The 22,938-nt window shown below is 47.5% G+C and overlaps 1 protein-coding gene across 2 annotated transcripts in view; it reads left to right on the top strand.

The window, feature by feature from the left end:
• Positions 1-22,938, top strand: part of PDCD2 (programmed cell death 2) — a 351,150-nt gene that overhangs the window by 148,499 nt on the left and 179,713 nt on the right. For both annotated transcript variants that reach the window (XM_063917636.1, XM_063917635.1), the window contains exon 4: positions 17,864-17,985. In XM_063917636.1, coding sequence (XP_063773706.1) covers positions 17,864-17,985 — 122 coding nt within the window. The remainder of the gene's footprint in view (positions 1-17,863; positions 17,986-22,938) is intronic.

Here is a 22,938-nt window from a genome sequence, read left to right as displayed (position 1 = left end):
GGCGTATAGGTAACTGTTATCCGCTGTACGACCAATGGAATCGTTTTTCACGCTGCGAAACCTCAGCCTGAGCTTTTCAGAACAGGCCTATATGGGTACTACGCCAACCCCCGGGGCTGCGCTCTCTATACAACTCACCGCTGACCTTTTTGGCTACGGTATTCAGAGCTTCGCGTGACTTTGTCAGCGGTTTTCCTGCTTCGCTGACCTCTTGGTCTGCTGTTATTCTAATTGCTCCTTTGTCAATGAATCAATGTTAACGTGAGAAAGCCACTCCCACGCCACCAAGTGTCCACTCACCTGATGTGGTCTCCTACGGGATCCCGAATTCCCTGGGTCCACAAAACCTTTATTGTTTGCACACTCAAGCTCGTTCACTCATATACACTTAGGTTTTTCTGTACAGAAAATTAACTTTCATTCAGATAAAACAGCCTTAGTACCAGAGGTGACACAGTAAGACCAGGTTCTTTTAAACTAAATATTGGAAACTGAACAAATTTGTGCTATTATCGCGTGGCTATCGTATCGCCTAAACTGAAACATTGGTATTGTGCGATTTGTATTTAGTGGGCGTACCTGTACGCACGGTGCGTAAACACGCCACGTGTGTAGGCCTTTTCGTTGCGTACGCAGTCCCGAATGTTGTCCGAGACACGTGTACAAAGGCCGTACGTCCGCAGTACTACAAATCCCACACTTCTATAAATGTAAGCGATATTTAACTATAATCGCTCACTTAACACTACACACAGTTTCCACTGTATCAACCTTTACAACTAGGCCAGGCTTTGTGTGCGTCTTACACTTGCTCCCTTAAATATTAACTCTATATTTTAACTAAATAGCAACACATTTTTCAGTACAGGTCAAAATGAATCTAGTAATCGCTAATTCAAATGGTATGATTCAGATTGTATAGCCATCTTGCAGAACATACATTGATATAAACACACACATAATTATAATATATATATGTACCATTCACTGGTCTCTTGAGACTCATTTACCCATTAAGTACTTCTAATTTGCATATGAATGCTATGTGCTATTGGTTGCCTGTAAAGGTGTTTTTTTTTTTTCACTGTTAGGAAAAAGCAGTTACACAGGTTAATTTGTATTTCAATGGCTATCTTACAGCAAGCAGAGTTAACTGAATCCTAGAGGTAAAAGGAAAAAAAAACTTTGTTTATATCTCTGTCTCGTTCTTACATCAAGTATTCATCTTACTATTAACTTTCATTAAGGCCCATCTGAAACTATTTGTAATTGACTAGGGCATGGGTTAAATAAATGCATTGGTAACGCCTAAATTGTGATTTCTTTTTGACCAAGGACGGCTGATTATTCTTGAGCAGACTGAAAATCAGCCATTTAGAAAAAAGGACCTTCCCAAAATGGCCGCTGCTCCTCCCCCTTCCACATTTATGAGGGTTACACAAATTGGTGGACATGCCATGTGGTTAGTCCAAAATGGAGGACAAACCATGCGGCTTCCTTTGTCACAAAGAAATCACACACCATGCAAGCCCCTGAAGTTATTTTAGGCCTGAGTTAAAAAAAAACTGTATCAAGGCTTTTGCAGCAACTTTTAAATGTACTTTTACCCTATTTAACAGATAAGCAATCCAATCTGAATCAAACACAATATGACCCATTTGAACCTTGTTTTGCAACAATAAAAATACATTTTATCATCTTAAATATTATGAGAAACGCCTTGTCCCTTAAAATTTCCTATCAGCTTCTTACTGATACCACAACAATACATTAACGTGGATGTTTTTTCGTCAGCATTTTGCGATGCGTCCATCATTAGCCGGTCAATTACAGCCGCGTTTGTAATGTACAGTGCATCATTAAGAACGTGATATCCCGTGAGAGCCCCCAATTGATAATGTCTATATTATCTTAAAACACAAAGCTATACCTCTTGATACACTTTTACCGTTGAGCCGCTATGGCCGCTAGACTGGATACACGTGCTATGCACTTTGTACGCTATTTGCGTACAGAGTCCTCCATATGGTATGCACTTGACGTACACACGCCACGCTGAGTATGCAGAGTGTACACAGCGAGCGCACACACAATTGATAACCTTTAAATCTTGTTAATGATACAATGTAATGATATGCTTACACTTTAAACCATTAACAGCAAAGTACTGTAATGATGTTATACCTTAAACCTTAAGTAGCGCTGACGGTATAAAGTACCCGCAGTGCGTACACCTTACCAATACCAATACACCTTATACAGATAAATACACTTTAAAGCCCTTGCAGGAAAGTGAAGACACCACACTGATTTGTAGTTGAAACCACAGGGTTCTAAGGCCACCGTGGATTTGTTCCAAAAGATAAAACAATACAAATCATACACTACAGGCGAACAAGTAAATCTAAACAGAATAATGGCTACAGAGAATGTACATACGTGAGAATGTTCGCAAGCGCAACCCGGTCCGGTCCTCCGCCATCTGATAGATAGCGTTGTGAGCCTTCTGTCTGACTAAGCCTGCTGTAGGCTCTCTTTATTCACTTCATCCAAAACATAACACAATGGATACTGTAATCTCTTTGTCCATTGGACACAGGGATGGTCATTTACATTACAGGAGAGGTCATAGGTGGATTTGAATAGGTGGGCGATGTCTTTCCCCAACTGCTCTTGTGGGTGGTCTCCTCTGGATTCCCCCCGCATACATAATATACAGTAAACACAGTTAATGTTCATATTCTACTTTTGCACATAACTATACGCAGGAACAAGCGATCTTTCTCAAACCAACACCAGAATGTTTCCCTTAAAATACCCTACAGCTGGATACCTAACACCACCTTGTAACCTTTTTTTTCCCCCTCCTATCCTGTAAAGGTGAATCCCTTTGTTCTGTTATCATTTTAAACAGCTATTTCTTTCTGATGTCGTGCAGGGAGGCTATGTGTACATTGTGTACTATTTGGATTAAATATGTAATGTTTTGATAGCCCTCCATGCGCACACAAACCCTACCGTAAATACGCATACCACGCGCTAAGGCGCATGACCGTGGGGAGCGACCTTACGCAAATTGCGGATATGTGCACACACAGCAGAACGAGTGCGCGCGCAGGGGCCATGTGTGTGTGGTTTGTACTTGGTGTGTGTGCTTCAATATTTTTCGACTTTGACACCGTGTACAACTGCGAGATCGTGCCATTAAAGTACAGTCGGACAATGTAACGACGGTTGCCTACATCGACAGGACGGAACAAAGAGCAGAGCAGCAATATCAGAGGTAAATAGGATCCTCCTCTGGGCAGAAAGGCATGCACTGGCGCTGTCAGCAATCTTCATTCCGGGAGTGGACTGGGAAATAGACTTCCTCAGCAGATACGACCTCCACCCAGGAGAGTGGGGCCTCCACCCGGAGGTATTCGGGTGCTTGACACGTCGGTGGAGAATTCCACAGATCAACATGGTGGGGTCTCGTCTCAACTAGAAGCTTAGGCGGTATTGTTCCAGGTCGAGAGACCCACAGGCAGTGGCGGTGGACGCTCTGGTGGCTCCATGTGTTTCCACCACTTCCACTGATCCCAAGAATTCTCAAAGGAATAAAAAGGGTAAAGGTTCAAGTAATTCTCATTGCTCCGGATTGGCAAAGAAGGGCTTGGTACGCAAATCTACTGGAAATGCTCCTGGAGGATCAGTGGCCTCAACCTCTTAAGAGGATCTTCTGCAATAGGGGCCGTTCGTCTATCAAGACTTACCACGGCTACATTTGACGCCGTGGAGGTTGAGCGTCAAATTCTAGCCCTGAAAGGGTTTCCGGACAGGGTAATTCCTACCTCGATCCAAGCCAGAAAAGGGGTAACGTCTAAACATTACCACAGTTTTCTGAGAAAATACGTCTCTTGGTGTGAAAACAGGAAATTTTCTGTGGTGGATTTTCAACTGTGACATTTTCTGCAGTCAGGTGTAGATGTGGGCCTACGCCTGGGCTCCATAAAAGTCCAGATTTTGTCTTAATCCATTTTCTTTAAGAAACAGTTGGCTTCCCTCCCTGAGGTTCAGACGTTCTTGAAAGGTGTTCTGCACATCCAACCGCCCTTTGTGCCTTCCACGGCACCTTGGAATCTCAACGTGGTGTTGTAGTTTCTACAATCTGAATGGTTTGAGCCTTTACAGGAAGTTGATGTAAAGTTTCTTACGTGGGAGACCGTCACACTATTGGCCTTGGCTTCTGCAAGACGTGTGTCGCAATTGGGGGCGTTGTCTCACAATAGCCCCTATTTAATTTTTTATGAAGATAGAGCTGAACTCAGAACTCGTCAGTAATTTCTTCAAAAGGTGGTGTCTGCGTTTCATATCAACCAACCTATTGTGTTATTACTCCAATCTGTTTGTGGTTACCGACACCTCTACTACTTCAAAGTCCCTGGATGTTGTGAGGGCTTTGAAAATCTGTGAAGCGGCTCGTCACAGAAAATCGGACTTGCTGTTTGTGCTAAAATTGGGTGTCCTGCTTCAAAGCAGTCTATTGCTCGCTGGATCAGGTTTACTATCCAGCATGTTTACTCTACGGCAGGTTTGCCGGTTCCTAAATCTGTACAGGCCCACTCGACTAGGTCGGTGAGTTCTTCCTGGGCGGCGGCCCGGGGTGACTTCGCTTTACAGCTCTGCCGTGCGGCTACTTGGTCAGGTTCGAACATGTTTCCTAAGTTCTACAGGTTCGATACTTTGGCCTCTGAGGACCTTCAGTTTGGTCAAACAGTTCTGCAGCAACCTCAACACTGTCCCACCCGGTTTGGGAGCTTTGGTACATCCCAATGGTACTGTATGGACCCCAGTATCCTCTAGGATGTAAGAGAAAATAGGATTTTAATTACCTACCGGTAAATCCTTTTCTCCGTAGTCTGTAGAGGATACTGGGTGCCCGCTCAGTGCTTTGTGTGTTCCTGCACTGTTACTTGGTTAAGTATTGTTTTTGGTTCAGCTGTTGCTGTTCCTCATCAAGTTGGTTAGCATGGTTTTCCTCTTGTTTGTGTGTGCTGGTTCGAATCTCACCGCTGTCCTTTAAATCCATATCTCAAGGTATGTCCGTCTCCTCGGGCACAGTTTCTAGACTGAGTCTGGTAGGAGGGGCATAGAGGGAGGAGCCAGCGCACACTATTGATTTCCTAGTTAACCCGTCTATACCCCATGGTACTAAATGGACCCCAGTATCCTCTACGGACTACGAGAAAAGTATTTACCGGCAGATAATTAAAACCCTCTTTTCTGGGGAATGGCTCTTTTGGGGTTGAGTTGGATACGTGGATTTCTAAAGTTACAGCGGGGAAATCCTACCCGGTAGGCATTCCTACCCAGGGCCGTCTGTTCAGTCCTTTCGGTCTAGCAGATTTCAATCTAGGGCCAGAGGTGCCTCCAATGCGACTAGAGGTACCAGAGGTAAGACAAGAATACCTGCAAACACTGGTTCTCAGGAACAGAGCACCAGTTCTGCTTCCCGTAAGTCCTCAGCATGACTGTGCCCACCCACCCTGAGGGGATCCCGAGGTGGGAGTACGACTGCGTCACTTCAGCCGCATCTGGGAAAGCTCTTGTAAGGATATCTGGATAAGAGGCTTCATTTCTCAGGGCTACAAGCTGGAGTTCGACGGTGTCTCCTCTCCAACGATTTTTCAAATCAAGCTTACCAGCTTTGGAGGATACGCAAGTTACGTTGCAACAGGCCACCCAAAAGTTGGTCCAGTTCCACGTCATTGTTCCAGTACCAATACAACAACGGGGAAAGGGATATTACTCCAACATGTTTGTGGTACCGAAGCCGGACAGTTTGGTAAGGCCCATTTCTCTAACGTCCTAAGTGGATGCTGGGGACTCCGTCAGGACCATGGGGAATAGCGGCTCCGCAGGAGACAGGGCACAAAAATAAAGCTTTAGGATCAGGTGGTGTGTACTGGCTCCTCCCCCTATGACCCTCCTCCAAGCCTCAGTTAGGTTTTTGTGCCCGTCCGAGCAGGGTGCAATCTAGGTGGCTCTCTTAAAGAGCTGCTTAGAAAAAGTTTTTTTAGGTTTTTTATTTTCAGTGAGTCCTGCTGGCAACAGGCTCACTGCATCGAGGGACTTAGGGGAGAGAATTTCAACTCACCTGCGTGCAGGATGGATTGGATTCTTAGGCTACTGGACACCATTAGCTCCAGAGGGAGTCGGAACACAGGTCTCACCCTGGGGTTCGTCCCGGAGCCGCGCCGCCGACCCCCCTTACAGATGCTGAAGATTGAAGGTCCGGAAACAGGCGGCAGAAGGCTCTTCAGTCTTCATGAAGGTAGCGCACAGCACTGCAGCTGTGCGCCATTGTTGTCACACACTTCACACCAAGCGGTCACGGAGGGTGCAGGGCGCTGCTGGGGGCGCCCTGGGCAGCAATATTTTATTACCTTAAGGCAAAAGAATACATCACATATAGCCATTAAGGTTATATGTATGTATTTAACCCATGCCAATTATCTAAATCCACGGGAGGAAAGCCCGCCGAAATAGGGGGCGGGGCTTATTCTCCTCAGCACACAGCGCCATTTTCCTGCTCAGCTCCGCTGTGAGGAAGGCTCCCAGGACTCTCCCCTGCACTGCACTACAGAAACAGGGTAAAACAGAGAGGGGGGGCATTTTTTGGCGATATACTGGATATATTTAAGCTGCTATAAGGAACAACACTTATATAAGGTTGTTCCCATATATATTATAGCGCTTGGGTGTGTGCTGGCAAACTCTCCCTCTGTCTCCCCAAAGGGCTAGTGGGGTCCTGTCTTCGATAAGAGCATTCCCTGTGTGTCTGCTGTGTGTCGGTACGTGTGTGTCGACATGTATGAGGACGATGTTGGCGTGGAGGCAGAGCAATTGCCGATAATGGTGATGTCACCCCCCAGGGAGTCGACACCGGAATGGATGGCTTTGTTTATGGAATTACGTGATAATGTCAGCACATTACAAAAATCAGTTGACGACATGAGACGGCCGGCAAACCAGTTAGTACCTGCCCAGGCGTCTCAGACACCGTCAGGGGCTGTAAAGCGCCCTTTACCTCAGTCGGTCGACACAGACCCAGACACTGAATCTAGTGTCGACGGTGATGAAACAAACGTATTTTCAAGTAGGGCCACACGTTATATGATCACGGCAATGAAGGAGGCTTTGCATATCTCTGATGTTGCAAGTACCACAAAAAGGGGTATTATGTGGGGGGTGAAAAAACTACCTGTAGTTTTTCCTGAATCAGAGGAATTAAATGATGTATGTGATGAAGCGTGGTTTAATCCAGATAGAAAAATGCTAATTTCAAAAAAGTTATTAGCATTATACCCTTTCCCGCCAGAGGTTAGGGCGCGCTGGGAAACACCCCCTAGGGTGGATAAGGCGCTCACACGCTTATCAAAACAAGTGGCGTTACCGTCTCCGGATACGGCCGCCCTCAAGGATCCAGCAGATAGGAGACTGGAAACTACCCTAAAAAGTATATACACACATACTGGTGTTATACTGCGACCGGCCATCGCCTCAGCCTGGATGTGCAGTGCTGGGGTCGTCTGGTTGGATTCCCTGACTGAAAATATTGATACCCTGGATAGGGACAGTATTTTATTGACTATAGAGCAATTAAAGGATGCTTTCCTTTATATGCGAGATGCGCAGAGAGATATTTGCACTCTGGCATCGAGAGTAAATGCGATGTCCATATCTGCCAGAAGGAGTTTATGGACGCGACAGTGGTCAGGTGATGCGGATTCCAAACGGCATATGGAAGTATTGCCGTATAAAGGGGAGGAATTATTTGGCGTCGGTCTATCGGATCTGGTGGCCACGGCAACTGACGGAAAATCCACCTTTTTACCTCAGACCCCCTCCCAACAGAAAAAGACACCGTCTTTTCAGCCGCAGTCCTTTCGGTCCTATAAGAACAAGCGGACAAAAGGACAGTCATATCTGCCTCGGGGCAGAGGAAGGGGTAAGAGAGGGCAGCAAGCAGCCCCTGCCCAGGAACAGAAGCCCTCCCAGGGTTCTGCAAAGCCCTCAGCATGACGCTGGGGCCTTACAAGCGGACTCAGGAACGGTGGGGGGTCGACTCAAGAATTTCAGCGCACAGTGGGCTTGCTCACAGGTGGACCCCTGGATTCTGCAGGTAGTATCTCAGGGTTACAGGTTGGAATTCGAGAAGTCTCCCCCTCGCCGGTTCCTAAAGTCTGCTTTGCCAACGTCTCCCTCAGACAGGGCGACGGTATTGGAAGCCATTCACAAGCTGTTTGCTCAGCAGGTGATAGTCAAGGTACCCCTCCTACAACAAGGAAAGGGGTATTACTCCACGCTATTTGTGGTACCGAAGCCGGACGGCTCGGTAAGACCTATTCTAAATCTGAAATCTTTGAACCTGTACATACAAAAATTCAAGTTCAAGATGGAGTCACTCAGAGCAGTGATAGCGAATCTGGAAGAAGGGGACTTTATGGTGTCCCTGGACATAAAGGATGCTTTACCTGCATGTCCCAATTTGCCCTTCACATCAAGGGTACCTCAGGTTCGTGGTGCAAAACTGTCATTATCAGTTTCAGACGCTGCCGTTTGGATTGTCCACGGCGCCTCGGGTCTTTACCAAGGTAATGGCCGAAATGATGATTCTTCTGCGAAGAAGAGGCGTATTAATTATCCCTTACTTGGACGATCTCCTGATAAGGGCAAGGTCCAGAGAACAGCTGGAGGACGGAGTAGCACTAACCCAAGTAGTGCTGCAACAACACGGGTGGATTCTGAATTTTCCAAAATCTCAGTTGACCCCGACAACACGTCTGCTGTTCCTGGGAATGATTCTGGACACGGTTCAGAAAAAGGTGTTTCTTCCGGAGGAGAAAGCCAGGGAGTTATCCGAACTTGTCAGGAACCTCCTAAAACCAGGGACAGTGTCTGTACATCAATGCACAAGAGTCCTGGGAAAGATGGTGGCTTCTTACGAAGCGATTCCATTCGGCAGATTCCACGCACGAACCTTTCAGTGGGATCTGCTGGACAAATGGTCCGGATCGCATCTGCAGATGCATCAGCGGATAACCTTATCGCCACGGACAAGGGTGTCTCTTCTGTGGTGGTTGCAGAGTGCTCATCTGTTAGAGGGCCGCAGATTCGGCATACAGGACTGGGTCCTGGTGACCACGGATGCCAGTCTGAGAGGCTGGGGAGCGGTCACACAAGGAAGAAACTTCCAGGGAGTATGGTCAAGCCTGGAGATGTCTCTTCACATAAATATACTGGAGCTAAGAGCGATTTACAATGCTCTAAGTCTGGCAAAACCCCTGCTTCAGGGTCAGCCGGTGTTGATCCAGTCGGACAACATCACGGCAGTCGCCCACGTAAACAGACAGGGCGGCACAAGAAGCAGGACAGCAATGGCAGAAGCTGCAAGGATTCTTCGCTGGGCGGAAGATCATGTGATAGCACTGTCAGCAGTATTCATTCCGGGAGTGGACAACTGGGAAGCAGACTTCCTCAGCAGACACGATCTACACCCGGGAGAGTGGGGACTTCATCCAGAAGTCTTCCACATGATTGTGAACCGTTGGGAAAAACCAATGGTGGATATGATGGCGTCCCGCCTCAACAAAAAACTGGACAGGTATTGCGCCAGGTCAAGAGATCCTCAGGCAATAGCTGTGGACGCTCTGGTAACACCGTGGGTGTTCCAGTCAGTGTATGTGTTCCCTCCTCTGCCTCTCATACCAAAAGTACTGAGAATTATACGGCAGAAGGGAGTAAGAACGATACTAGTGGCTCCGGATTGGCCAAGAAGAACTTGGTACCCGGAACTTCAAGAGATGCTCACGGAGGATCCGTGGCCTCTACCTCTAAGACGGGACCTGCTTCAGCAGGGACCGTGTCTATTCCAAGACTTACCGCGGCTGCGTTTGACGGCATGGCGGTTGAACGCCGAATTCTAAAGGAAAAAGGCATTCCGGAAGAGGTCATTCCTACACTGGTAAAAGCCAGGAAGGAGGTGACTGCACAACATTATCACCGCATTTGGAGAAAATATGTTGCGTGGTGTGAGGCCAGGAAGGCCCCCACGGAGGAATTTCAACTGGGTCGATTCCTACATTTCCTGCAAACAGGATTGTCTATGGGCCTCAAATTGGGGTCCATTAAGGTTCAAATTTCGGCCCTGTCGATTTTCTTCCAGAAAGAATTGGCTTCAGTTCCTGAAGTCCAGACTTTTGTAAAAGGAGTACTACATATACAGGCCCCGGTTGTGCCCCCAGTGGCACCGTGGGATCTTAATGTAGTCTTGGATTTTCTCAAATCCCATTGGTTTGAGCCGCTCAAATCGGTGGAGCTGAAGTATCTCACATGGAAAGTAACCATGTTACTGGCCCTGGCTTCAGCCAGGAGAGTATCAGAATTGGCGGCTTTATCATATAAGAGCCCATATCTGATTTTCCATACGGACAGGGCAGAACTGCGGACGCGTCCTCATTTTCTGCCTAAGGTGGTGTCAGCGTTTCACCTGAACCAGCCTATTGTGGTGCCTGCGGCTACTAACGAGTTGGAGGATTCCAAGTTGTTGGACGTGGTCCGGGCATTGAAAATATATATTTCAAGAACGGCGGGAGTCAGAAAGTCTGACTCACTGCTTATATTGTATGCACCCAACAAGATGGGTGCTCCTGCTTCTAAGCAGACGATTGCTCGTTGGATTTGTAGCACAATTCAACTTGCACATTCTGTGGCAGGCTTGCCACAACCTAAATCTGTCAAGGCCCATTCCACAAGGAAAGTGGGCTCATCCTGGGCGGCTGCCCGGGGAGTCTCGGCATTACAACTCTGCCGAGCTGCTACTTGGTCAGGGGCAAATACGTTTGCAAAATTCTACAAATTTGATACCCTGGCTGAGGAGGACCTTGAGTTCTCTCATTCGGTGCTGCAGAGTCATCCGCACTCTCCCGCCCGTTTGGGAGCTTTGGTATAATCCCCATGGTCCTGACGGAGTCCCCAGCATCCACTTAGGACGTTAGAGAAAATAAGAATTTACTTACCGATAATTCTATTTCTCGTAGTCCGTAGTGGATGCTGGGCGCCCATCCCAAGTGCGGATTGTCTGCAATACTTGTACATAGTTCTTGTTACAAAAAAATCGGGTTGTTATTTGTTGTGAGCCGTCTGTTCAGAGGCTCCTACGTTTGTCATACTGTTAACTGGGTTCAGATCACAAGTTATACGGTGTGATTGGTGTGGCTGGTATGAGTCTTACCCGGGGTTCAATATCCTTCCTTATTGTGTACGCTCGTCCGGGCACAGTATCCTAACTGAGGCTTGGAGGAGGGTCATAGGGGGAGGAGCCAGTACACACCACCTGATCCTAAAGCTTTATTTTTGTGCCGTCTCCTGCGGAGCCGCTATTCCCCATGGTCCTGACGGAGTCCCCAGCATCCACTACGGACTACGAGAAATAGAATTATCGGTAAGTAAATTCTTATTTTTTAATCTAAAGTCCTTGAACCCTTACTCAGGGTTTTCAAGTTCAAGATGAAACCCTTAAGAGCAGTGATTGCGGCCCTGGAGGAACAGGAATTCATGGTTTCCCTGGATATCAAGGACGCCTACCTTCATATTCCAATTTGGCCACGTTATCAGGCTTATCTGATATTTGCCCTACTGGACGATCACTACCAGTTCCAGGCACAGCTCCGAGGGTATTCTCAAAGGTAATGGTGGAGATGATGTTCCAGCTACGGGTCCAGGGGGTCAATGTTGTCCCATACCTGGATGACCTTCTAATAAAAGCAAGATCCAGGGAGCTTTTATTGCTCCATATCGACCGCACTATCCAACTTCTGTCACACCATGGGTGGAATCTCAATTTACAGAAGTCCCACCTGGAGCCAACTCGGCGGCTCCTGTTCCTCGGGATGTTACTGGATACTGTGGCCCAGAAGGTGTTCCTCCTGGAGGACAAGGTGAGAACACTTGAGGAGATGGCCCGCATGGTGCTCCGACCTGCTCGAGCATCTATCCATCTTTGCATAAGATTTTTGAGGTATATGTTTGCCTCATACGAGGTGATCCAATATGGATGGTTCCATGCCAGAAAATTTCAGTTTTATGTCCTGAGCAAGTGGTCCAGATCACATCTACTGATGCACCAGATGATATGGCTGTCACCTCAGGCCAAGATTTCCCTCTTGTGGTTGCTGGGCCAAGATTTCCCTCTTGTGGTTGCTGCAGTCTTCCAATCTCCTGGAAGGCCGGAGTTTCGAGATTCAGGATTGGATCCTCCTCATGACAGATGCGAGTCTGAGAGGATGGGGCGCTGTCACCCAAGGGGCTCAGTTCCAGGGAGGTGGTCAGCCCACGAAGCCCTCCTTCCGATCAACATTCTGGAACTTTGGGCGATCTACAATGCTCTGCTTTAGGCCTCTCCTCTACTCAAGGATCACACAATCCAAGTACAGTCGGACAACGCCACAGCAGTGGTGTACATCAATTGGCAAGGAGGACAAAAAGTAGAGCCTGCATGCGAGAGGTGTCAAAGATACTCCTCTGGAAAGAAATGCAAGAGCGAAGTCCGCAATCTTCATTCCGGGAGTGAACAACCGGGAAGCGGACTTCTTGAGTCCTCACTATCTCCACCCGGGGGTGTCGGGGCTCAACCATCAGGTGTTTTAGCAGCTCATTGACCGGTGGGACTTTCCACAAATAGACATGATGGCTTCTCGACTCCACAAGAAGCTTCACTGGTATTGCTCATGAACCAGGGACCCTCATGCAAGGGCAGTGGATGCACTGACGTCGCCTTGGCCTTACCGGCTGGTCTACCTGCTTCCTCCGATTCCGTTGCTCCCAAGGGTGCTCAAGCAAATCAGAAATCATTGAGTCCAGGCAATTCTGATTGCGCCAGATTGGCCTCGGTCGTTGTGGTACGCGGATCTTCTAGACATGTCCATCAAAGACTCTTGGTCTCTACCACTAAGAAGAGATCTTCAAGGACCGTTCATCTACCCGGACTTACGGCGACTTCGTTTGACGTCATGGAGGTTGAGCGGAACATCCTAGCTCACAAGGGCCTTTCAAAAAGAGTCATTGCTGCAGTACCATGGTTCAGACCAGGAGATCTGTGACGTCAAAACACTCATCATATCTGGAGGAGATATGTCTCTTGGTGCGAGAAACACTCGTATCTGCCTGCGGAGTTCCACTTGGGACGTTTCCTCTGTTTCCTGCAGGCTGGTGTGGATAAGGGCTTACGTCTGGGTTCAATTAAAGTCCAGATTTCGGCCCTCTCAACTTTCTTCTAGAAGAAATTGGCAGTATTGCCAGAAGTTCAGACCTTCTTGCAAGGAGTATTTCACATTCATCCTCCTTTTGTGCCACCCACTGCTCCCTGTCTTTTTAATGTAGTGTAGGATTTTCTACAGTCCTCCTCCTGGTTTGAACCTCTGATGACGGTAGAAGACAAGTACCTCACGTGGAAGACGGTGTTGTTACTGGCCCTGGCTTCCGCTAGATGTGTCTCAGAATTGGGGGCATTATCGTGTAAAACTCTCTACTTGGTCTTTTACGAGGACAGAGCGGAGCCCAGGACTAGGCAGCAGTTCCTGCCGAAGGTTGTCTATGCGTTCCACGTTAATCACCCTATTGTGGTTCTGTCAAGTTCTGGCACTTCTGCTCCTCCGGAGACATTGGATGCTGTGCGAGTATTGGCAATCTATGTCAAGAGAACGGCTCTGATCAGAAAGATGGATTCCTTGTTCGTGCTCTGATGCGCAGGAAAAGGGTTGTCCTGCTTCGAAGCAGTCCATTACTCGTTGGCTTAGACTTACTATCCAACAAGCCTATTTGTCGGCAGCCTTGCCTGTTCTCTGAATGCCCACTCTGCAAGATCGGTGTGCTCTTTCTGGGCAGCTGCCCATGGAGTCTCGTCCTTGCAACTTTGCCGAGCTACCTGGTCGGGGAAGAACACTTTTGTAAAATTCTACAAGTTCGATACCCTGGCCAAAGAGGATTCACAGTTTGGGCAGGTGGTGCTGCAGAAGTCTCAGCACATTCCCACCCGTTCTGGAAGCTTTGGGACGTCCCCATCGTACTAAGTCTCCCCAATATCCCTTATTCATGCTAGAGAATATAGGATATTAATTACCTACCAGTAAATCCTTTTCTTGTAGTCCATAAGGGATATTGGGCACCCGCCTCAGTGCGTTAACTTTTCTGCAGGTTCTCTTTCTATGGGTACCTGTTCAGCTGTTGCTGTTTGTTGTTTCCAGCAATTGCTGGTTGTTTTATGTTCGTGGTGTGCTGATGTGTAAATCTCACCACTTATTGTTACGTTCCTTCTTTCAAGTATGTCCTTTCTCCTTAGGGCACTGTTTTACCTATAACTGCCTGTGGGAGGGGGCATAGAGGGGAGGAGCCAGCACATCCAGTGAAAAAATTTAAAGTGCACCGTCTCCTTTGGACCCCGTCTATACCCCATTGTACTAAGTCTCCCCAATATCCCTTATGGCAGTCATGTCCAAACTGCGGCCCTCCAGCTGTTGTGAAACTACATATCCCAGCATGCCCTGACACGTTTTTGCTGTCAGAGAATGCTAAAGCTGTGTCAGGGCATGCTGGGATGTGTAGTTTCGCAACAGCTGGAGTGCCGCAGTTTGGACATGCCTGCCTTATGGGCTACGAGAAAAGGATTTACTGGTAGGTAATTAAAATCCTATTTTCTTCCAGTGGTCCTTTACAGAATTCGAATTTGGAAGAAGGTGAATTTACTGAGGATGTCATTGTCCTGGAGGGTGAGAATCAGGAGTCTTCCTCGAGTAGCGCGACAGAGGAACTCATTTCTACTCTCTGGACTGCTTGTATAAGGATTCCCAAGTGGAGGCTGTGGATGCGTTCAAGCTTCAACACAGGAAGGTCGTTACTTTTCCTTCAGATCTCTTGGATCTCATCAAGGAAGCCTGAAGGGCACCAGATAAGAAGTGCTCCGTTACTCAGAAAATTGTATCCCTTTATCCACTTCCAGCAGATCATGGGTCTGGTTCATAGATGGTCGAAAGTGCAACCATGCATGCATGTATGGAACATTGTATTTCCATTCAATCTCCAGGAAGGGCATTCAGGAGACGTCTCAGTAGAACATGGGTTTTCAACCTGTGGCCCTCCAGCTGTTGTAGACCTACACATCCCAGCATGCCCTGCTCAGTTTTAGCATGCCTTACTAGCAACACTGTGGCAGGGCATGCTGGGATGGTGCAGTTCAATAGCAGCTGGAGGGCCGCAGGTTGAAGATCCATGCAGTAGAAGATCATTTTCAAATGGAATCTCTCAGATCAATGATTCACTACATGGTGGCCAACAAATTCTCCTCTGTTTTGCAGTCAGATCTGATCGCCGTCTGTTCCAGGCTCTACCATTCGATAAAGCCATTGCTCTGCCCATTTTCTCCAAAATCATGTCTCTAATGGTGAGTTTGCTGGCCGGCCAGTTCGTATTCAGTCGGACAACGCCACGGCAGTGGCATATGTAATTCATTATGGAGGCACAACAAACAGTGCGGCAGCGAAGGTGAAGTCAACCCAAATTCTTTCCTTGGCAGAGGCCTGTGTTCTTACACTCTTTGTTCATACTGGGAGTAGACAATTGGGAAGCAGACTTCCTCAGCAGAACCACGTTTCGCCCAGGGGAGTGGTTTCTCATTGCAGAGGTTTTTCAGCAGTTGGTTTGGAAGTGCGGCCTTCCACGGGTGGATCTCATGTCCTCTCAACACAACTTCAAGGTTCCACAGTTTTGTGCAAGATCCAGGGACACACAGGATTTTTATCTAGCGTATCTGTTTCCACCGACTCCAATATTGCATTGACTACTTAAGCGCATTATAGATTCAAGGGGTGATGGTAATCCTAGTAACTTCAGGCTGACCATGCAGATTGTGGTATGTCGGCATTCTCAAAATGTGGGTAGGCCCCAGGTGTAGTCTTCCACTTCGACCAGACCTGCTGCAACAAGGTTCTTTTTTACATGAGGGTCTTCCTCGTTTGGCATTAATGGCCTGACTTTTGAGACTGAGCTTTTGAAAACTAAAGGTTTTTCTCACTCTGTGCCAGTACTTTAAAAGGGGATATGGTCGTTAGGTCAATAATCATTACTATGCTGTGAGGCCAGAAACCAGTTTTATCACGCAATTACCACAAAGTATGATGACTCTACATCTTGTGATGTGAGAAGGGTTCTTACCTCCAAGTTTCACCTTTCTCGTTTCTTTGCTTCAGAAGGGTTTGGAGGCCTGTTTGAAGCTTTGTTCTTTGAAAGTACAAACTTCGGCCCTGTCAATTCATTTCCGGTGGCGCTTGGCACTTCTTCCAGAGGTTCGAACATTTTTACAAGGCGTTTTGTACCTTGGGATGTTAATCTGGTCCTAACAAGCAGGCTCCATTTGATCCGTAAGATTCAGTGAATCATCATTTCGTTACATGGAAGCTGATCTCTCTTATGTCTATTTCCTCAGCTCGGTGTGTTTCCGAGTTGGGGTCTTTGTCTGGCAAGCTGCCTTTTTTCATATCCTTTGGTGATAGAGCGGTTCTCTGTAATGTTCCTGCATTACAGCCGAAAGTTGTTTTAGCTTTTCACTTAAACTAGGAAATTCTTTCCTGTTTTTCCTCTTTCAGCGGCTTCCTAGAATTGGATTTGCTCGACGAAGTCTGAGCTCTGCAGAATCTACTTAGACAAGACTGTTTATGTCTGACGCACAGTGCTTGTTCTGGCTTGGTTGTCCAGCTACAAAGCAGACCATTGCGCGTTGGATCATCACTCGAACCTATTCTAGTGCGGGACAACCAGCACCAGACCGGGGGTGTCATTGCATTCCACTAGGGCTGTGGTGACCTCCTGGGTAGCTGGTCTTGTGTCCACACGTTTACTTGTTCTTATCATTTTCATGTTTTTGCATCTGGCGATGCCCACTTAGTGTTTCAGTCAGGCAGCCTGAGTGTTCCCTCCCCTGGTGGCAGCCGTTAAACGTTGCATCGGCCAGTGTCCCTTATTTTGCTGAAAGAGAAAAGAGGATTTTCTGGTCACTTACCGTTAAATCCTTTTCTTTGAAGCAGGCTGTGGGACACGGAATCTCTCCCTCATGATCAGTCGTGCTGGGTTTTTAGTTCTTGATCATTCATTCCCTACTGGTTTCTTTTATTGTTATAACAGTTTTACTGGGTTACTGCTACTCCTTACCAGACTCTTTTAAAGGGTACGGGTCATTGGGTCGACTCAACTTAGGTCGGCAGTCATTAGGTCGACCACTGAAGGCCGACATGGGAATTAGGTCGACATGAGTTTTTGGACTGTGTTTGGTGTCGTTTTCTTCGTAAAGTGACGGGGAACCCCAGTTAGTGCACAGTGTCTCCTCGCACAATCGTAGACGACGTGGATCGTCAAGTATGGAAAAATCCAAAAAATGAAGAATTTTTTTTTGTGGAAAACTCATGTCGGCCTAGTACATGTTGACCTATTGACCATGTCGACCTAATGACTGATAACCTAACGACCATATCCCCTTTTAAAGTACTGGCATTATGGGGTTGCGTGATGGGGTATGGGGAAGATTATTTATAGCTATAGAGAATTTATAGCTATAGTTTGTGTTTACTCCAGCTTTCCCAACCTACTACCCCATGGTCCAGTGCCCCCCAGCCTGCTTTAGAGAATAGGATTCAATGGTAAGTGACCAAAAATTCTCTGTTCTGAAGCTTCAGATTACAATATACTGTACAACAAAATTCTGTTCCTAGTTTTAAAGTTGCGCTTAGATGTCCACCTTGGATATTCACCTTACGGAGTACTCTTGTTTCAGAATCATTCATTGATGACCTGTCCTTAGATGAGAGTGAATTGTCAGCTATGGCAAAGCATGAGACTGAAGAAGAAAAGTTTTTTAACAAATTCAAGAAACGCATTTCAACTGAACCTGAACAGGTAAAACATTTTTCACCATTACATTATACAAGAAAAGCATGATTTGAAAATATTTGTATTGCTGCTCAGTACAGTTTCTGCAGAAGGGTACGTATATTTCCACAGGGAAACATTGGGGTGTAGAGATGGATCTGGATCCAGGCACCAACAGGTTAAAGTTTTAGCTGTCCCAGGATGCTTTGGGACCCTCCTCTGTAACCCCGCCTCCAAGTACTGTGAGCTCAGTTTTGAAGTTTGTGCCTGCAGTAGCAGGTCACTAAACGGGGGCAGCCCTGAAAGCTTTACAGAATTAACTTTTCAACAAGGGCTAGCAGCGTTGTAAGTCTAAGAGACTTCAGTGCTGCAGCTTCATCACCCTCCATGCGTGCATACTCCCGTTGGCTTGCTCGGGTACTTGCAGTGGGAACATTCACGGTACAAGGCACTTCTGTGAGAAGCTTCCCGGGATTGCGTGGCCGTCACCGGGGGCAGGTTACTGAAGATTTTAACAGCTGGCACCCAGAAATACCTCGTATTTCACTTGGCTGTATCTTGAATTGATGCCATCGATGGGCATGAAGGATTCGTACGATCGATAACTGGCTGATTCCATATTCTGCTGACAAATGTTGTGTGCTACGTTGTGGGCTCTTCACAAAGGATGCCAAAACCATTGTTGAGATTGTCTCGTCAGTTGTACTTTTTGGATGAACACTCCGTTACTTGTCAGCCACAGTCCCAGTTTCTCGGAATTTGGATATTAGGCACCTGACAGTGTTATGTGAAATTGGAGGTCTTTATGGGTGCCGGTTGTTAAAATCTGCAGCTATAACACGGAAACTTTGTTCTCCAGACATCAAAATGACCTCCATTCTTTCCTCTTTTGTCAAAGCCATCTTCAGTTACCTGCAACAAAAAAAGTTTTGTCACTTTTGAACCATAACTGCTATTTCAAATCTGTTTGTAGCAATACTCTTTTGAGCAAATTCTGATGATGTTTGACAAGTTACACGACCCCCTGTCCATTTGTAAAAACTGACTTGGATTCAAGATGGCCGATTTCAAGATGGCGCCCATGTTCGGTACATACCCTAAAAGATAGGCAACCTCACTCATATCTACTGGAGTATTCCGTTTTTCCATTTCCTGTACAGTTTTTGAAACAAAAGGGTGTACTGCGACTTTTGAATCACCCTGTATATATCCTGCTCAAAAAAAATAAAGGGAACACTAAAATTACACATCCTACATCTGAATGAATGAAATATTCTTATTAAATACTTTGTTCTTTACATAGTTGAATGTGCTGACAACAAAATCACACACAAATTATCAATGGAAATCAAATGTTTTAACCCATGGAGGTAATGTCCTTAAAACAAGTCAAAATAAGGCTCAGTAGTGTGTGTGGCCTCCACGTGCCTGTATGACCTCCCTACAATGCCTGGGCATGCTCCTGATGAGGTGGCGGATGGTCTCCTGAGGGATCTCCTCCCAGACCTGGACTAAAGCATCCGCCAACTCCTGGACAGTCTGTGGTGCAACGTGGCATTGGTGGATGGAGCGAGACATGATGTCCCAGATGTGCTCAATGGATTCAGGTCTGGGGAACGGGCGGGCCAGTCCATAGCATCAATGCCTTCGTCTTGCAGGAACTGCTGCGACACTCCAGCCACATGAGGTCTAGCATTGCCTTGCATTAGGAGGAACCCAGGGCCGACCGCACCAGCATATGGTCCCACAAGGGGTCTGAGGATCTCATCTCGGTACCTAATGGCAGTCAGGCTACCTCTGGCGAGCACATGGAGGGCTGTGCGGCCCCCCAAAGAAATGCCACCCCACACCATTACTGACCCACTGCCAAACCGGTCATACTGGAGGATATTGCAGGCAGCAGAACGTTCTCCTTGGCGTCTCCAGACTGTCACGTCTGTCACGTGCTCAGTGAGAGCCTGCTTTCATCTGTGAAGAGCACAGGGCGCCAGTGGCGAATTTGCCAATCTTGGTGTTCTCTGGCAAATGCCAAAAGTCCTGCACGGTGTTGGGCTGTAAGCACAACCCCCACCTGTGGACGTCGGGCCCTCATACCACCCTCATGGAGTCTGTTTCTGATCGTTTGAGTAGACACATGTACATTTGTGGCTTGCTGGAGGTCATTTTGCAGGGCTCTTGCAGTGCTCCTCCTGTTCCTCCTTGCACAAAGGCGGAGGTAGCGGTCCTGCTGCAGGTTGTTACCCTCCTATGGCCTCCTCCACGTCTCCTGATGTACTGGCCTGTCTCCTGGTAGCGCCTCCATGCACTGGACACTACGCTGACAGACACAGCAAACCTTCTTGCCCCAGCTTGCATTGATGTGCCATCCTGGATGAGCTGCACTACCTCAGCCACTTGTGTGGGTTGTAGACTCCGTCTCATGCTACCATTAGAGTGAAAGCACCGCCAGCTTTCAAAAGTGACCAAAACATCAGCCAAAAAGCATAGGAGCTGAGAAGTGGTCTGTGGTCACCACCTGCAGAACAACTCCTTTATTGGGGGTGTCTTGCTAATTGCCTATAATTTCCACCTGTTGTCTTTCTTTAGTCTCACACCCTCCTGACACTTGGATAACTTTGTGGGGTATCATCATACAACCCATTAAGAACCTAGCAATCTGGTGGACCATTATGCAATAGGTAGCATCTATCCTTGTGTATCTATGCCTATTTCCCTATAGATTGTAAGCTTGCGAGCAGGGCCTTCCTACCTCTGTCTGTCTGTTTTTACCCAGTTTTGTTCTATTACTGTTGTTCTAATTGTAAAGCGCAACGGAATATGCTGCGCTATATAAGAAACTGTTAATAAATAAAAAATAAATACATTTTCCATTTGCACAACAGCATGCGAAATTGATTGTCAATCAGTGTTGCTTCCTAAGTGGACAGTTTGATTTCACAGAAGTGTGATTGACTTGTAGTTACATTGGGGTATATGCAATTGCGGTCGAATTCGCGGCAATTTTCGCCGTTTTTTAATTCGACTCAATTCGACAGGTGAATCCCGGAAGGTGGCTTCCGGAATTCACCATATTCAATGAAAAACGGATTCGCCAGAGTCGCGGGCGAAAATCGGCCGATTTGGCGGATTTTGCCGCGATTTTAAAAAACGGTAAAAAAACGTGAAAAACCCGGAAAAAAAAATGGCGTGGGGTCCCCCCTCCAAAGCATAACCAGCCTCGGGCTCATCGAGCTGGTCCTGGTTCTAAAAATGCAGGGGGAAAATTGGCCAGGGATCCCCCTTATTTTTAAAACCAGCACCGGGCTCTGCGCCTGGTGCTGGTGCCAAAAATACGGGGGACAAAAGGAGTAGGGGTCCCCCGTATTTTTAACACCAGCATCGGGCTCCACTAGCTGGACAGATAATGCCACAGTCGGGGGTCACTTTTATGCCGTGCCCTGCGGCCGTGGCATTAAATATCCAACTAGTCACCCCTGGCCGGGGTACCCTGGGGGAGTGGGGACCCCTTCAATCAAGGGGTCCCCCCCCCCCAGCCACCCAAGGGCCAGGGGTGAAGCCCGAGGCTGTCCCCCCCCCCATCCAATGGGCTGCGGATGGGGGTTTTGATAGCCTTTTGTGATAATAAAAAGATATTGTTTTTTCCAGCAGTACTACAAGTCCCAGCAAGCCTCCCCCGCAAGCTGGTACTTGGAGAACCACAAGTACCAGCATGCGGGAGAAAAACGGGTCCGCTGGTACCTGTAGTACTACTGGGAAAAAAATACCCAAATAAAAACAGGACACACACACCTTGATAGTAAAACTTTATTACACACTACCGACACACACATACTTACCTATGTTGACACGCCGACTGCCACGGTCTCCGACGATCCGAGGGTACCTGTGAAAAAATTATACTCACCTTCCAGCGTCCAGAGGTACATCCACGTCCAGAGAGTAAAATCCACGTACTTGTTTAAAAAAAAAAAACGCAAAAACCCGCTCCATACCGAACTAGAAAGGGGTCCAATGTTTTCACATCAGACCCCTTTCTCCCGAATGCCGGGACATCACGTGACTGCTGTCACTGACGTCCCTTCAGCCAATCAGGAAGCGCTACTTCCGTGGCGCTCACCTGATTGGCTGAGCGCTGTCTGTACTGTGACAGCGCATCGCAAAGCCGCTCCATTACTTTCAATGGTGGGAACTTTGCGGGTAGCGGTGGGGTCACCCGCCGGTCAGCCGCTGACCGGCGGGTGACCTCACCGCTAGCCGCTAAGTTCCCACCATTGAATATAATGGAGGGAGCTGTGCGATGCGCTGTCACAGTACAGGCAGCGCTCAGCCAATCAGGTGAGCGCAACGAAGTTGCGCTTCCTGATTGGCTTAGAGACCTTTCTGTGACAGCTGTCACTGACAGGTCTCTCTGCATTCGGGGATAGGGGTCTCATGTGTCAGCATGGGACCCCTTTCAGTTCGGCATGGAGCGGGTGTTCGGTTTGTTTTTTTGCCAAGTACGTGGATGTATCTCTGGACCATGGCTGAGGTGAGTATATTTAACTTTTCTTTTCAGGTATCCGTGGATTCTACATGGAGAAGAGGACCGATGTCGGCGTGTGAACATAGGTAAGTATGTGTGTGTCGACGTATGAAATAAAGTTTTACTGTCGACGGTGTGTGTGTCCTGTTTTTATTTGGGTATTTTTTTCCCAGTAGTACTACAGGTACCAGCGGACCCGTTTTTCTCCCGCATGCTGGTACTTGTGGTTCTCCAAGTACCAGCTTGCGGGGGAGGCTTGCTGGGACTTGTAGTACTGCTGGAAAAAACAATATCTTTTTATTATCACAAAAGGCTATCAGCCCCCCCATCCGCAGCCCATTGGATGGGGGGGGACAGCCTCGGGCTTCACCCCTGGCCCTTGGGTGGCTGGGGGGGGGGACCCCTTGATTGAAGGGGTCCCCACTCCCTCAGGGTACCCCGGCCAGGGGTGACTAGTT

The sequence above is a fragment of the Pseudophryne corroboree genome, chromosome 4, assembly GCF_028390025.1.
Source record: "Pseudophryne corroboree isolate aPseCor3 chromosome 4, aPseCor3.hap2, whole genome shotgun sequence".
NCBI classification, from domain to species: domain Eukaryota; kingdom Metazoa; phylum Chordata; class Amphibia; order Anura; family Myobatrachidae; genus Pseudophryne; species Pseudophryne corroboree.
This window is presented reverse-complemented; position numbering and strand designations above follow the sequence as displayed.